The sequence below is a fragment of the Podarcis tiliguerta genome, assembly GCF_965153285.1.
Source record: "Podarcis tiliguerta genome assembly, chromosome: 1".
Lineage (NCBI taxonomy): Eukaryota > Metazoa > Chordata > Lepidosauria > Squamata > Lacertidae > Podarcis > Podarcis tiliguerta.
This window is the reverse complement of record NC_139534.1, coordinates 17,464,701-17,481,689: the sequence shown is the minus strand read 5'-3', so window position 1 is coordinate 17,481,689 and position 16,989 is coordinate 17,464,701. Positions and strand designations below refer to the sequence as shown.

At 43.6% G+C, this 16,989-nt stretch overlaps 1 protein-coding gene across 4 annotated transcripts in view; it reads left to right on the top strand.

Annotated features, from left to right (window-relative positions):
* HECW2 (HECT, C2 and WW domain containing E3 ubiquitin protein ligase 2) overlaps positions 1–16,989 on the top strand; it is a 199,516-nt gene that overhangs the window by 45,166 nt on the left and 137,361 nt on the right. For all 4 annotated transcript variants that reach the window (XM_083405479.1, XM_083405480.1, XM_083405483.1 and 1 more), the window contains exon 2: positions 8,608–8,938. In XM_083405479.1, the coding sequence (XP_083261605.1) occupies positions 8,647–8,938 (292 nt within the window). In that variant the 5' untranslated portion in view covers positions 8,608–8,646. The remainder of the gene's footprint in view (positions 1–8,607; positions 8,939–16,989) is intronic.

The following is a 16,989-nucleotide window of genomic DNA, read 5'->3' as shown; positions in this document are numbered from 1 at the left end:
TCGGGGGACAGCGGGGAGGTGCAGCGCCGCAATCCCGCTGTTCCCCGACCTGGTTTTGGGGGGGAAATAAAGGAATTCCCCCCCTTTATTCCCCCCCTCAAATTAGGTGCGTCCTATGGGATGGAGCGTCCTATGGGACGAAAAATACGGTAATTTTAACAATCCTGGCTGTTAGCACCAGGGAGTCTAAAAAAATAAAAAATAATGGTGTAATCATAGCACAGTGCAGTATAATCTAGGCTTGCAGTAGCCGCACCCACTGCTACCATATTTTGTAATATTATTTTGCCATATTCATGAGTTGGGTTAATCACCAATAATAAGCAAGGCTAAATTGACCAGCAGCTAAATAACTCATTGAACCCAGGCTACATGTTTTAGTGGCTAAAGAAGCTGCTAGTTGTGAATAACATGCATGACAGCTGCAGGCAAGTTTAACATGCATGTCATTTTATGTAAGGCAATGGCGGTTAATTTTAGACTCTGGATTGTATAGTCTTGCTGGGATTAGAGTGTTTATGCTCTGTGGAAGGTAATGTGCATTGCTTGATTGGCTACAAAATGTGATGAGCCAGCCTTGTAAGGACCCTCTTGCTTATTCTGTTGACTTTGGCCATTAACATCTGCACCAAAGTTCTGCTCCGATTGTACAGTTGTTCAAACCAGTAACCCATGGAGTCAATTTAACTCATGATACTTGCTTACCTAGCTAAAGCGGTACCATCCAAATGTTGTGGACTACAACTCCCATCTGCCCCACCTTGCATGGCCAGTGATAAGGTATTATGGGAGATGTAGGCTATAAAAGTCTAGAGGGCACTATGTTTACTACCCCTAGTTTAGATAACATGAAGCATAACTTTGGCCGCCAAACTATTGACCATGTCAATTTTGCTTGGAAACCAAGGTTTTAAAGCTTTTTCACTGCCACTTAGATAAACTTGTAGAAGACGAAAGAGGCTGGCACTTCCAGTAAAGATTTCTGTTTCCATTCATTCAGACCTCTTCTGATTAAAGAAGAAGAGAGAAATGCTCACTTCAGTTCCTCTGGGGAAGAATAATGAAACATTTTATCTCAGCAACATCTATTCTTGCTCCTTGTCTCTACAGTCCGTGCTAGGAAGATCTAGGCCAGGCTTCCTCAACCTCGGCTCTCCCGATGTTTTTGGCCTACAACTCCCATGATCCCTAGCTAGCAGGAACAGTGGTCAGGGATGATGGGAATTGTAGTCTCAAAACATCTGGAGGGCCAAGGTTGGGGGAGCCTGGTCTAGGCATTCCATTAACCACCTACACCTGGTAGTAATAGCAAAGTAATAAGCAGAATGACAGCAATTGAATTTGAATCAAAGATATAACGAGTGACCAGCAGGCAAGATTATTAATTTAGGTGATACTTATAGTGAGTTGAACACGGGTGGCGCTGTGGTCTAAATCACTGAGCCTCTTGGGCTTGTTGATCAGACCTCGACCTCTGCCCCCAAATCCTGACCTGAGAGCAGCAACATTGCCTCCTGCCATCCGGTCTGTTATTTCTTCTTAGGCATGTGTTGAATGCCCAGGACTTGGATGATGATATTTGCAAGAGAAAAGGTGTCCAATTCTTTACCTTTCATTGAACTTGCTTTTACATTTATTTATTACTTACATTTTATATCCAAATCATCTGCATGAAAACACATTTATGTTGGGAATTCTTACTTTTGCAGCAATATTTTGTCATTTTCCAGAACAATCATTTACTTTTCATTTAAAACATTTCCTTGAAGAAATATACTCCCCAGTATTTCTTTATTTTCCTTTGCTTCTCGTAAAGGTGCTTTTCTACTATTTCACATGAGTGAAACAATATAATATGCTATATATTAATAACTGCACCATCTGGTTTCATACTAATTCGTCTTCTTTGGGAAAATTGCATGTTCCTTTAACATAATTAAAGATTTTAATACTTCTGCACGAACACTTCATACCCTAAGGAGGTTGTATTCCCAGCACTTTTCTGTTATGCTTCCTCTATTCTTAAAAAATACTTTAGCAGTGCAGTCCTATACAGGTTTACTCAGAAGTCCAGCTGAGTTCAATGGGACTTGCTCCCGGATAACTGGACACAGGATTCCAGCCTAAAAATAATTCGCCGTGATTGTGAAATGCACTGTGTTTCTGTGGGTAGAATTCAAATCCTTGCTTTGCATGGGGTACAGCAGGTTCACGTTCAGAAAATCAGCATTGTTTTTGGATTATAAGACATAAATAGCAACGACCTATAGCAGCGGTCAGTAGCAGGTGACTTGTGGGGTTTCAGAAGCCTGCAGATGGCAGGCTAGCATCAGCACTGCTGAGGAAGGGAGACAGGTGCTTGGTTGCTGTGAGGCAGGAGTTGACCAAGCCAGAGAGAAACTGATGTATTTATGGGTGGATGTGGATGCATGCAAGTGGAAATGGGTCTGTCCAAATCAGAGAAGAGTTGCAAGGTTTCTAGGTATGACAAAAATCATTTTACTTGTATACTTGCTTAGATATTTATGAATTGCTTTACATCTTATTTACAAACCACCCAGTGTCTCTCGGCAGTTACTGAGTGGTGCAAAAACAGCCTCACGGGTAGGCTTTTGGAGAAAAAGAAAATCCCAAAGCCCACCAGTAAGCCATCAGGTATTTCTATACCTGGTGGTGAAAGTCTAGTGGGATTGACTTGAACTCTTTTAGTTCTTGCTGCCTACTAAAATGATGCATTTTAGAGCCAGTGTGGTGTAGTGGTTAAGAGTGGTAGACTCGTAATCTGGTGAACTGGGTTCGCTTCCCCGCTCCTCCACATGCAGCTGCTGGGTGACCTTGGGCCAGTCACACTTCTTTGAAGTCTCTCAGCCCCACTCACCTCACAGAGTGTTTGTTGTGGGGGAGGAAGGGAAAGGAGATTGTTTGCCGCTTGAGACTCCTTCGGGTAGTGATAAAGCAGGATATCACATCCAAACTCCTCCTTTTCTTCTTCTTCTTCTTCTTCTTCTAACATACAGTTGCATTAGCACATGTTTCCTTCCCCAGGAAAGAAGCATGTTCCTCTACTGTTGGCTTAGACTGGCAGTGAGACACATTAAGTGTGAATGGAAGAAATGCAGAGAAGCAATCTTTCTCTCTCTCTTGCAGTTAGTCTAATTTTCCATGTTGAAGGGGGCTGGACCAAAGCTAGCTCCTTTTGGAATAGAATTTATTTATTTTAAAATATTTAGAACCCACCATTCATTTTTGCAGATAGATGGGGTGCAGAACATAAAACAAAGTAAAAACAAACTGGGTGATGAAATCAACAGCAAGGTGTGCAAAAGTACGACATCTTGTACTCCTCTTTGATGACTTCATGCTATGAATTTGTTAAATACTAGCAATAACAACAAACAAGTAAGGCAGCTAAAACCAAGGGAGCTCTTTTGGTAAGACTTACAAAACTCAAAATGCCTGGGCAAATAAAGACATCTGAACCTGGTGTCGAAATGACTTTGCAGTTCGCATTCCCCATGTGTCCACTCATCTCTAGTTCTGTGGAAATATTTTGTCTGGCACAGGATCAAACACTTTCCTGAAATCAAGATCTACATTGTTCACTGCACCCTTGGACAATGAGATTGGTTTCAGCCAACTCTTTCCATTGCATGTAGGAGTTTACTTCAACACATGCAGCATAACCAGTGCCAAAGACTTAAGGCATCCGTTTATCTTGAGAGCTTTCGTGGAACCCTCTCCTACTCCATTGTAATATAAACTAGTAACACACATTTCTGATCCCCTGCTTCTTGGCGAAATTCTACTGGAGTAAACCAGACCTCCGTTGAGAACAGTTCCTTTCGCTTTCCAAGAAAATGGGAAGAACGAATGGCAGCTGAAATCTACTTATTCCACTCCCATTTCCTTGACCTGATTCATATTTAATATATTATGATTGACATATATTGTAACTAGAAATAATATACACCAACCAAAATGTGCTTGTGTATTATTCCATGTCACTTCTGTCCATCAAGCTTATTCCTCTAATAAGCTTTGCCGAAGATGTTTTGGACTACAACTCCCATCAGCTTCATTGCTGGCAACTGACAGCTACAAAGAGATTCCGACTTCAAAGAGATTCCTGCATAAGGAAGAAATTTATTCAGTGACACTAATGCATATAATAAAACAAAGAGGGCAATGTATGAACTCAAGGGAAATACTTTTCCTCTTCACAATGCTGAATTTTACCTATAATATTACACTGGTCTTCCAAAGACAAAATGAAGCAGCACTTTTCACGTGGGAAACATTTCTGCCATTAAATAATTTATACTGAGCTTTCAGTATGCTCGTGATCTATAGTCTTCATTTCAACTATCTTCTGCGTTGGGTTAGTGGGTCTGAGAAGCAGCAGAGAAATGAGATGAGCCACAGCTTTTCTTAAGGCAATTCAGCAAGTCAATAAATGACTTTGCAGACTTATTACATTTATATCCTACCTTCACTACCACATTGTTCAAGATGGCATATATATTCAACTCCCCGCCCCAACCATTTTCCCCCCTCAATAGCTCTGTGAGGTCTGTTAGACTGAGAAGCAGTGACAGCCCTGTGGTTATGCAGTGAGCTTCATGACTGATTGAGGATTTGAATTTCAGTTTTCTAATCTGACACCCTGCGACGCGGGTGGCGCTGTGGTCTAAACCACTGAGCCTCTTGGGCTTGCCGATCAGAAGGTCGGCGGTTCGAATCCCCGCGACAGGGTGAGCTCCCGTTGCTCAGTCCCTGCTCCTGCCAACCTAGCAGTTCGAAAGCATGTCAAAGTGCAAGTAGATAAATAGGTACAGCTCCGGCGGGAAGGTAAACGGCATTTCCGTGCGCTGCTCTGGTTTCAGTGTTACGTTGCCCCAGAAGCAGCTTAGTCATGCTGGAAAAACTGTCTGCAGACAAACATTGGCTCCCTCAGCCTGTAAAGCAAGATGAGCGCCGCAACCCCAGAGTCATCTGCAAGTGGACTTAACTGTCAGGGGTCCTTTACCTAATCTGACGCCCTAACCCAGGGATGACAAACATCTATCTGATGGGACAAATGCAGTTTACAGAGACTTTGAATCTGCCCTGCAGTCTCCTCTTCTTGGTCCTATTCTCTGCTTAATGCACAAACAGGACCTTTCCCCCTCTTAAATCTAATCTCTCTCTCTCTCTCTCTCTCTCTCTCTCTCTCTCTCTCTGTGTGTGTGTGTAGAAGTTTTCAGAGATAACAACTGGTTCTCAAATTCACTCCATTGACCCACTATTAGCTTTGTGCAGATGATAATTCTCAACACGTGAAGGAATGCTGAGTTGAACCTCTATGCATTTATGAGTTCTTCTGCGTGTATGAGTTGCACATATGTACCGTATTTTTCGCTCTATAACACGCACCCGACCATAACACGCACGTAGTTTTTAGAGGAGGAAAATCTGTAGGCATGCCACCCGTAGGCATTCTCTCCATAACACGCACAGACATTTCCCCTTACTTTTTAGGAGGAAAAAAGTGAGTGTTATGGTGCAAAAAATACGGTATGTTTTATAACCTGCATTTTTGTTATAGTACAAGCGTCCTGTACAGCTAGGGTTGCTAGGTCAGGAGGAACCCAGACCCTGATATTTCAGGGCCCAAACTTGAGATCTTGGGGGGGGGGGCTGGTGTCTGGGGGCGGCCCCTGGAGATTGAGGGGAGCAGAGGCAAGTAGGAACCCCCCCCCCATGTCTGTGCAGTAATTTGCGGCCAGCTCCTGCTGGGCTGAAGCTTATAAGCTGCATGCATGGCCATCTTAATTGTTTTTCTTTAATTAAAGGCACTCATGCCCACCTGGAGAAAAAAGTGCTACACCTGCTACCTGGGGAGGGCAAGGCAAACCTGGAGACTTCAAGTCAGACCTAGGGAGGTCTGGCAACCCTATGAAATTTGTGGGTGTATACACACTGCGAAAGAGACTTCATCAATGTGCAGCAGCCATATGGGGTTGACAAGGCCTGTTAACACAATCCTGCCCTCCCCATCGCGCACACATTTATCTGTCTTGAATTTGCAGTTGTACATAGAGGTGTTTTTTTATTATTATTCTAATCTAGATGAATGTCGGCTGTTGGTTTTTGAGGCTGCCTTTGTGTCACTGGAGCAATAAGCCAATGGTAGCTTTTCATGAGAAGAACCACCTGTCTCTGCATTCATAGCCAGATTTGGGCTTGGTAACAAAAATGGATGATGCGGAAGTATGATTACCTTTAATTGGCTGAGTGACAATATGAGACCTGTAGAAATTTGCAAGATTGCTTAAGAATGCAGGGGGAAGACTTGGGGAGAAAAATAGTTTTATTTTTTTTAAAGTCTTAATTCACAGCCTACGGGGGGGCGGTCCTGATATCCTCCCAAAATGAAATTAATGCAGGCTGCACCATTATGCTTACACTGTTATGGAGGAAGTTACAGTTACCTTTGCAATCTTTCATGAATTGCCAGACATTTCAGAAGGCAGCCCGTAAATCTTATTAGGAGGGAGCCGTATTCGATTTTGCTGGGAAACTTAAGATTGATTTCTAGTAAATGGCATTTACAGGTGGTATTTACAGTTAGCGTGTAACAGTTTTGCATTATAAAATATGACATAATGAGTTGGGAGTTGAATTTCCCCCTGCTTGCTTTTATTGTATCGTGTTTCTCCATTTAAAGACTTAAATAGTGTTAAGAGTTTGTGGTTGCCAGGCCCCTCAGATCCCTGGATCCAGCAAGTGTTAAAAGCTAATCAAGCCAGGCTAGCTTCCTGAACCCCTGGATCCGGCTAGCTTCCTCATGAGGTGGTCACCTGGGGTGATGGCCTATTAAGATAACAAAGGAAAGAGGGCTCTGTGTGAGAGAACAAATGGGTGGAGACCCTCTCCCCCCCCCCACTGGAGAGCCAGTGTGGTGTAGTGGTTAAGAGTGGTAGACTTGTAATCTGGGGGACCGGGTTCGCGTCTCCGCTTCTCCACATGCAGCTGCTGGGTGACCTTGGGCCAGTCACACTTCTCTGAAGTCTCTCAGCCCCACTCACCTCACAGAGTGTTTGTTGTGGGGGAGGAAGGAAAAGGAGATTGTTAGCCGCTTTGAGACTCCTTAAAGGGAGTGAAAGGCGGGATATCAAATCTGAACTCCTCCTCCTCCTCTTCTTCTTCTTCTTCTTCTTCTTCTCTCAGCTCAGAGATAATTAGAATCACAGAGGCAGATTTTGAGGTAGAGTTTGGGGGCTGTGGGGTGAATTAGAGGGAAAGGAGCAAGCTGGAGAGAGGGGCAGAGCACAGTGTTTGATTTCTGTTTGAATCCAAGGCTGTGGCTATGGTGGAAATGAGTTGGTTGCATTTGGTTCAAAATAATAAGTTGTGGTCAGGGCTCCCCCCACCCCCAGCTCACAGGAGGAGCTCAGCTCAGCACCTCTCAGGTGGGTTCCATTGCTATTTTAAGAGAAAAAGGGAGAAGATCATGGTGAGCTCCAGCCCCTCTTTTTTAGAAAAACAGCACTGGTTGTGGTTGATCTGTATATCATAGCTGTTGATCTTTCATACGCCTTTGACTCCTTCAACTGGCAGGGCCTATGGGAAAACCTAGCAGTTATTTTGTGGGATTAAACAACTGCGTTTTCTTATGCAGCAGCTGTAGTCTCAATACTGATGTCAAAATGCTAACATAATTTCCTGTGTGCAAGGTGGGATTAACGCAGCAGGGGGAGAGATTTTGCGCCAGCTGTTTGCCATTCATTTTACCAGCCTATTCTGCCCCCTCAGTACTCTGGCTACTCATTCTGCTGCCTGCAGATACCAGCCTTGTATGTGCATGTGAACAGTGGCGTAGCGTGGGGGGTGCAGGGGGGGGCCGGCCGCACCGGGCGCAACATCTGGGGGATAGGGTTAGGGGGCGCAAATCCACAGGTTAGGGGGCGCAAATTACTTGCCTTGCCCCGGGTGCTGACAACCCACGCTACGCCACTGCATGTGAATACCGTATAGCTTCTTTTGGGGGGAAATTAAGGCGTGATAAAAGTAGCTTCTTCCCAGGAAAAATCAGCAAGGCATAAACTCAATAGGTGATGGAACACTTTCTGAACATGGTTAAAGCTGGGATTTCCACGCTGTTTTGGGACCTTCTGTTTTTCCTATTTTGAAATGCACCTTCTCAAACCACTTCCCCACCCATTTGCTGCACTGGATACTGGTCACTGCATTCACTGCTGGACTGAAAGCCAGCTTACAAGATTCCTATGGATTCTACTAGTGACTTTAATTGACCTTTATGGGAAACATAGTGTTGACAATTAGCAGTTTTAAGGACTAAGTAAAGAGGATAATTTTGAGTGATTTAACTGGCCTGGTGAGCTTGGGTAAAGTAGGTACGCCAAAATGTGAGCAGAAATTTATTTGGAAAATATGTGTTTTCTTTGTGAAAAGCCATTTTGGGGTATTAACGGTGAAAGCTTCTCTCCACAGCCTTTAAAAAACAAGAACAACAACCAAACAGTTTAGCTCTCCTAGTCAAGTTTCTGATCTCAGCAGATGTACAAGAGAGTTTGTATGTTGACGTTTGCGTTTTCTTCTTTACAGCTCTCTATGTGAAACCTCTCCTGTGAAAACAAGCTCAAGATGACCAGCTCAGCCAGGGAACATCTGCTTTTTGTGCGACGGAGGAATCCCCAGTTGCGATACACACTGAGCCCTGAGAACCTCCAGAGTCTGGCATCTCAGGGCACCATGCCTGAGAACATGAACCTTCAGCGTGCTAATAGTGACACTGATCTAGTGACATCTGACAGCCGCTCTAGTTTGACTGCAAGCATGTATGAATACACCCTAGGGCAGTCTCAGAACCTCATCATTTTCTGGGATATTAAAGAAGAAGTGGATCCCACAGACTGGATAGGACTTTATCACATTGGTAAGCAAAGAGCTTTCGTTCCAGTTGTTAGCTGGCATGCTCCTCTGAAGGTTTGTCTTTCTTTAAACAAATGGGAACGGTTAGTTAAAGATAACACAGTACAAGGTTTTCCAGTGATTCGTGTAAAAACATGCTCCACGTTATCAAAGCTTTGGGTTTGTCCTGATCTGATATCTACGGAAAAGCAATCTTCTTGATTGCAGAAAATACGTTGCGCTCAAGCTCTTTCTATTCTTAAATACGCTTGGTTGCAATACCGCTTAGAAGTTCAAAGGGTTGGCTCATTTCTGTGGAAATAGGATGAAGTTTTAGCTTTCTTGTAGCTTTAACTTGGCATGCTTCGGGGGGGGGGGGGCAGGGAGCCATGGAAATAACTTCAAAATCACAGGAACATATATATTTTTTACAATGCTATTTGTTAACGGTAGTGTTCTGTTTACTCTTGTCCAAAAGCTATGTTCTTGTAGTTTCAGAACCAGGGTTTACTTATCTTGTGTATCTATACTGTAGAGTGCTTAGCTTATAATCCTGAGTCCACGTACGCAAGATATGAATCAGTGTACAGAGCTACTCCTCTTTTACACCCTAAAGTTCGTAGTAGCTTAAACTGATGCAGCTGCAGTGCCAGAGTGGAGCAAGCTGATCTGTTCCATTGTAACTACTTAGTACCTTTACTGGAAAGATGGGGACCAGCTAGTACTTTACTGTCTGGTTTAGCTGACCTTTGCGATGATGCAAACAGGATAGATTCCACTTCTGCTCCACTCAACCACTTCAGCAACATGCCCCAGGTTCTGTTTATGCTGTGAACAACTTTAGAAACCAGCATCTCATGATCAATGGCTGGTGGCTAATAAATTTTGACCCATGCTGACCTTTGCACTCTACCTACACATTTAATGACTATCACTACTACTACTTCCTATTTATTATTATTTACACTGGTTAGTCACTTTGTACAAAGAAGTCTCAAAACGATTTAACAAGACTTGACAGTGCATCTTACCTGGTTGTTGGCTATACGATATCAGGTTAGGTTGACAGCCGTGTGTAGTTGAAGCAATTTTCTGAGGATGCTTTTGCATAAATGGTTAGCACAATAGATACGCAACTGTTCATTTGTCATGCATTGTCTGAGTGTCTTTCCTTGAGATTTGCCTTTCCGTAACAATGCTGTTGGAAGCATATCTATGGTACCTGGGAAAATGCTGTACTTTCCTTAGCTAACTGATCCGCAGATATAACTAGTGTCGTGCTTCACTGGTTGTGCTGGTATTTGCAAGGGGGCTCTCTGGAAAGTTCTTGTGGGATTCCACACAAAGCTCCGCAGGGTGCTTACCTTCTAAGAAAGCTGTGGACTTCTCATTCCCCTTGCCCAAGGGGACACATCCCATGCCAACTGCACAATAACATAGTGGCTGGGCATTGCGAATTCTCTGTGAGCTACGTGGCCTTCAACTCCAGTCCTTTCACCCTCAACCTCTCTATATTCAGTATGGGTGTGGTGGGGTTGATAATGCTACTGACTTACATTACAAGGCTTTTGCAAACATTACTGAGCAGTATTCATTTATTTGAATATTTGAAATGCTCACTCATATAACTGTTCACACTTTTATACTTTATACTTTTATACTTTTAAAAAGTGTGATTCCTTCCCCACACTTGTCATCCTCTGCATTTGCCCTATAGGTGGCGCTATGGTCTAAACCACTGAGCCTCTTGGGCTTGCCATTTGTAAGGTCGGCAGTCTGAATCTGCATGACAGGGTGAATTCCTGTTGCTGTGTCCCAGCTCCTGCCAACCTAGCAGTGCGAGTAGATAAATAGGTATTGTTGCGGCAGGAAGGTAAATGGTGTTTCCGTGCACTCTGGCTTCGGTCCCGTTGTCCCGTTGCGCCAGACGCAGTTTAGTCATGTTGGCCACATGACCTGAAAAAGCTGCCTGCAGACAAACGCCAGCTCCCTTGGCCTGAAAAGCAAGATGAGCACTGCACCCTATGGTCGATTTCGACTGGACTTAACTGTCCAGGGGTCCTTTACCTTTTTACCCTATAGGGTAAAAGCTTTTGCTTTTGCTGTCTAAATGGACTGAGGGAATATGAAGTTAACTTCACTCAAGTAGTGAAATGTTCAATAAGAAGCATTTGGATGAAAAAGATGGTTTTTCTACCTCTCAGCATCATGTGCTGGTCTTCTGATTTTCAAAGAATGAGCTTGATTTACAGTCAGACTAAGGCACTTGGATCTGTTTTTTTCTTTGTTTCTGCAAGTTGCATACATTACGTGCAGCTTGCCTTACGCATAAGAGAGTTTGATATGCCAGGATAATGCAGCAGTTCAGATGTAAATTTTTTCCATCCAACACTGGAGAGCTGTTTGACAGCGATGCTATTAGGCCAAGGGAAATTGTTTACTTCCTAGTTCACAAAAATAGAAAGGCGGGGGGACCATCAGAGTTTGTGTAAAATAAGTTAATTCTTGTGGTGCGAAGGATAATCGATTGTTTCCTTACCACAAAATAAGCATAATTATCAACCCTCAAACTGTTTGACAAATGATACTTTAACAAAAATGAAGGACAAGGGCATCTGCCATAGGGTTTTTGTTTTTGTTTTACTAGAACTAGTTACATGCTGATGTGTATTTTTAAAGGTAATGTTGCAGATTTGTCTCTTCCATTCTCTTCTATATCTTCCTGTAGGCATTTAACTCAACTGGTAGGGGTTGATGTTGTGTACAATATGCTTCCAACTCTTCACCATCATTAAAGAGAAGCATTCTCTGATGTGACAGAAATAGACAAAAAAACTGGTTGCTCTTCTCCACAGGAAAGTTAATAGCTTAACCTTCCGAGAAATGATATGAAAGAGAGAAATCCATTGTAAATCTTCCATTTGCTCAGTTAACTACAATAGATTTTATCCCCTTCCTTCGAAAGCTTATTTTCCTACCGTCATTAGTTGCTTCTCGGTTAAAGTGGCAGTGGGATATTATGAATGTTAGTGACACGAGCTTATTCCCTTTTCATCAGATCCAACCAGCACGAGCATTTTCATGATTCTTTTATGGGTAAAGGAGCTTGTTCCTTAAAAGGCACTAGCAGCTGGCTTTGCACTATAACCTGTTGATATTTTATCTATTTGTTTATCAGGCTTCCTACCTGTCCTTCGCCGCACTGCCCCAGGGCAGGTTATAACAATACAATATGCAATTATAAAGACAAGTATAAGGTAAAGGTAAAGGTACCCCTGCCCGTATGGGCCAGTCTTGACAGACTCTAGGGTTGTGCGCCCATCTCACTCAAGAGGACGGGGGCCAGCGCTGTCCGGAGACACTTCCGGGTCACGTGGCCAGCGTGACATCGCTGCTCTGGCGAGCCAGAGCCGCACACGGAAACGCCATTTACCTTCCCGCTAGTAAGCGGTCCCTATTTATCTACTTGCACCCAGGGGTGCTTTCGAACTGCTAGGTTGGCAGGCGCTGGGACCGAACAACGGGAGTGCACCCCACCGCGGGGATTCGAACCGCCGACCTTTCGGTGGGCAAGCCCTAGGCGCTGAGGCTTTTACCCACAACGCCACCCGCTGTGGGTAAAATAATCATCAAATAAAAAGGTAAAACTGTGCCAATAAAAAAACAGAGCAGTATAGATTCAGCAAAGGAGGTGCATATTACAAAACTAAATACCGTAACTGCAAAAGGTGTGGGTCAAGAGGTGCATTTGTGCAACGAAGATGCTAGATGCAAATCTGTGTGGAAAGAGTTCCAGAGCTGAGGTGCTCCTGCAGATAAGGCCCCCTCCTTTGCCACCAGACCCAACACTTCTGTGGGCGTCGGAAGCACCAAAGGTACCCTTTGCTGTTCTTAACACCCAAGAGGGTCTGTAGGGTGATAGTCAACAGGAAATATATGTATTGCGTTTTGATTACAGTGGGAAAGTGGCAGCTTAAGTATTAAGGTTTTCCATTGACTGTTGACAGTGGATGGAACCCAACTGGTACCATTCCATAGGAGGACTTTTGATTCACCGGATGCAACCACTAATGAAAGAAGTCGGGAGAAGTTTTTTGCTGATTTGTTTTCACAACTGCAGCCCCCCCCCCGCCGGTTGCCCCTTAAAAATCAAGTCCAGAAAGTTGTGGGCCCCTGCAGAACAGCGTGTTAAGATGGCGTGGGAGGCAGCAGGGGAGCTGCCAAAAGTGTTGATTTGGGAAATGTATGTGCCCTGACTTGCAACAACAGGTGGTATTCAACTAAGTTTTACTCAGAATAGACCTGTTGAAATTAAAGGACCCAACTTAGTCATGCTCATTAATTTCAGTGGATCTGCTCTGAATAAAATTTAGCTGAACACCACCTATAGGAAGCTGCCTCACTCAACCTCGCTGTGGCCGAGCACATATTCTTCTGTCTTGTGGAGTTACCTGCTGTGTGTGCACCTAAATGTTATGCTGGTGACACATGCACATGTATTGTACTGGGATACATCTGCAGGGACTCCCCTGTTTTCATTGTGAAGATATCCTCTGTGCTTAACATTTAAGGCACCCACTACTGTTTCACTTCTCCCTCTCCTGCAATATACCGTATTTTTCGCTCTATAAGACGCACCAGACCACAAGATGCACCTAGTTTTTGGAGGAGGAAAACAAGAAAAAAAAAAATTCTGAATCTCAGAAGCCAGAACAGCAAGAGGGATCGCTGCGCAGTGAAAGCAGCAATCCCTCTTGCTGTTCTGGCTTCTGGGATAGCTGCGCAGCCTGCATTCACTCCATAAGATGCACAACCATCTCCCCCTACTTTTTAGGAGGGGAAAAGTGAGTCTTATAGAGCAAAAAATACAGTATCTTTACTGGACAACAGTCCATGCTAAGAAGAAAATTATTGAGTCACCACAGTCTTAGTAATTGAGTTTTTCAGTAATTGAGTTAAATCTTCTTTTAATTAGAGATGGGGATTTTAAAAAAAGAAGTCCAGAAGATGATGAACTGGCATTTTACTGAAGGTTGATGCTTCTCGCAGGTTTATCAGGTTTCCGTATGGATTAGTCAGTCCTGTCTGTCTTGGTGGAATGCAATCAGGAAAGAACTCTAGGTTCAGCAGTACGTCTTATCAGCCGTTGGTCCCAGGTCTCAAAATTCAGACACAACAGCATTCTGAGCCCTGGCAAAAGGGCTACAGAATTAGAAGTGTAAAATTGCTGGGCAGCAGCCAAATGTTCTGTACCAGTGGGACCAGCGGAGGCAGTGAGATGCCCTTCCAGAAGTGCTAACCTTTCTTTGATTAAACTCAGTCATTTCTATTTATAACTTGACATTGATAGGTATGGAATATAGCCTATGTATTTGATCCCATTTGTTTCGTAGGTTTTACTTTTTGGGGGGGGGTGATCTCCTTTACTTTTATGCTGACTTGAGTATTAATTTTAGGAAACCTTATGTGGCCATTATCAATAAACACACAAATGAAAAATTGAGGTGGCCCAGAAAATATGTTGGCATCTGTCTGTCTCGAGAGGCGATGGAAGAGTGTGCCATTGGTGATAAAGTCAAACTGTTGGAGAGTTACAGCATCTTCTGTGACCTATAGAGATCGATATGGGAGAGACATGTTCTATTGCAGCTGGGGCAGATGAAGAGGCACCATGGTGTAGATGCACCATGTTGCTTCTTCTCTCTGTGTTCCTCCCAGTGGTCATTCCTCCTCTGGCCACTGCTGTGGATTCACAACCTGACTGTATCAAGGTTGTCTGCAAGGGATTCCCAGATGGTGGGCCTGATGTCGCCAGCTTTCATGTCACGTTGGCAGACATCACTATAACTCAGAGTTGGTCTGCCAATGGGCCTGGTGCCTGAATGACACCCCCCCCACACACTTCTTTTCAGTCAGACTCTTTAGTGGGAAGAAGTGAGAACATAGATTTAATGAACCCAAACTTTCCTACTTGCTTTATTCTGAAGAGACTTTAAAGTTTCCTTTTCCTTTTTTGGCACGTGTCTCAGTTCCGTATGAAGGAATATCAAACAGACCACTGGATCCAATAGCTTTTTGGTCAGCTGGTGTAGCATTCTGAGAGGGCCTCCTTAACCCCACCATTCTTATGACAGAACCAGCTGGGCACGGTCTACTGGGGCCCCACAACTCGGCCCTTTCCCTACATGGAGTGTGTGGAAGCCACTGAACCCTGTGCCGGCAAACAGATTGCTGTTGAATTGTCCATTTGTGCTTCATAGAGTTTCTTCCTTAGTCCTTCTCACTACTATTGGTAGACTGTTGATTCCTGCCCTACCTAACCACCTCATAGGATTCTAGCCTAGTGCGATAAGCTAGTTCCGGTGTGTGTAGCAAATGTTTTTGTATGGAGGAGCATTCTGTCATAAGAGTGGCAGCCTGCAGTGGTTCAGCCCAGGCACAGTGTTGGCATCTCAGGGAGAACTGAACTTCATTGGCTTGAGGTGCCAGCCGGATATAAGGAGTTGTATCTTTCCCCCTCCAGGTGCTGTAGGATAGCAGCTTGCATCATCCCTGGCCATAATGGTTAGGGCTGATGTTAACTGTAGTCAGATAACTTGAGGGCAGCAGCCTGGGGAAGGCTACTGTGGACAGACTTAATTTCACTCTAGTCTAACTCATACTTGCTATGTAACGGGTTGCCGCAGGTGATGAAGAATTCCATGCAGGTGACAATTGCATGGAATTCCATCTAGGCAAGTGGACAGGCTGTTGGAAGATGGGCGGAGTGATCTTAGCATGTTAGTAACTTTTCTGGCATTGTATACATGGCTGGTCTGAACCCATCATTTAGAGAGGTTGTCCCTGATTGTAAAACACAAACCCTGAGGAGGATACTACATGGATGTATAAAACTCTTTTTGGAAGTTCTTGCATTTATTGTTTTGATGGTTTGTGGCTCTGAGTTGGGACAGGTTTCAATATTTTCCTGGTTGAAATTTTGTTGGTACAAGTACAGTCGTACCTTGGAAGTCGAACGGAATCCATTCCGGAAGTCCATTCGACTTCCAAAATGTTTGAAAACCAAAGCGCGGCTTCCAATTGGCTGCAGGAAGCTCCTGCAGCCAATTGGAAGTCGTGGAAGCCCTGTCGGACGTTTGGGTTCCAAAGAATGTTCACAAACTGGAACACTCGCTTCCACTTTGCGGTGTTCAGGAACCAAAATGTTTGAGTACCAAGGCGTTCGGGATCCAAGGTACGACTTTATGTGGTTCATTTGCAGTGAAACTCTTCAACTAGAAAAAGAGCTCTTTTGTTATTGTTTTGGTTGCCTATTATTTTGGTTGCTTATTAGAGCTATTCTACGCATTACTATTTCAACATGACATGCTCTTTGTGATTCTGCTAAAACAGTAATCCATGAAGCACATATAAGTCTCACTCTTTCTCCTCATGAACACCACAAAAAAACATGTAGCAGGAAAATGGAGTCAACCACATGAAATGATCTTGCAATTTGCAATATGTATTGTCCTAATATGTTAAGCTCCTGGAAGTGAAATTCAGCAGCCATCAACTATTTGCATTATTTCTTCTTTTACTGTGACTTGACATGAACTGGTTTGTGAATTTCCACAAGGGCCTGTAGGAGACTGGAAAGATACCAACCGATAATTCCTATTTGCACTTGTCGCTCCTTTTGTGTGTGTTTTAATTTAATTTGCTCACTCACTTTACTTGGAGCTCCTCTGGTTAGACTGTTTCACCTTGAGGTCATTCAGACAGGTACTTTTTCTAGCTCTTACTGCGTTACAAGGCAAATGATAACATTGTAAGATTTTTCTTTCACAAGCGTGCATCTACAGTCTATCTACAGGTTATTTCAGAATGCTTCTGAATGTCGTGAGGATGGTAGTGCATTTTGAAAAGCAAGATTTACTCAGCAAACACAGAACAGTAATTTGTTTTGTTTTTTTATTACACATTCAAAGCAGGTGCCCCCTCAATACTCTGTGCTGTCAAATTTGTGTGGGGTGCTGGGTGAAATTATAAAATAGATGGTAAATTGACTCTATATTTCTGCAGAAATTTTCTCTG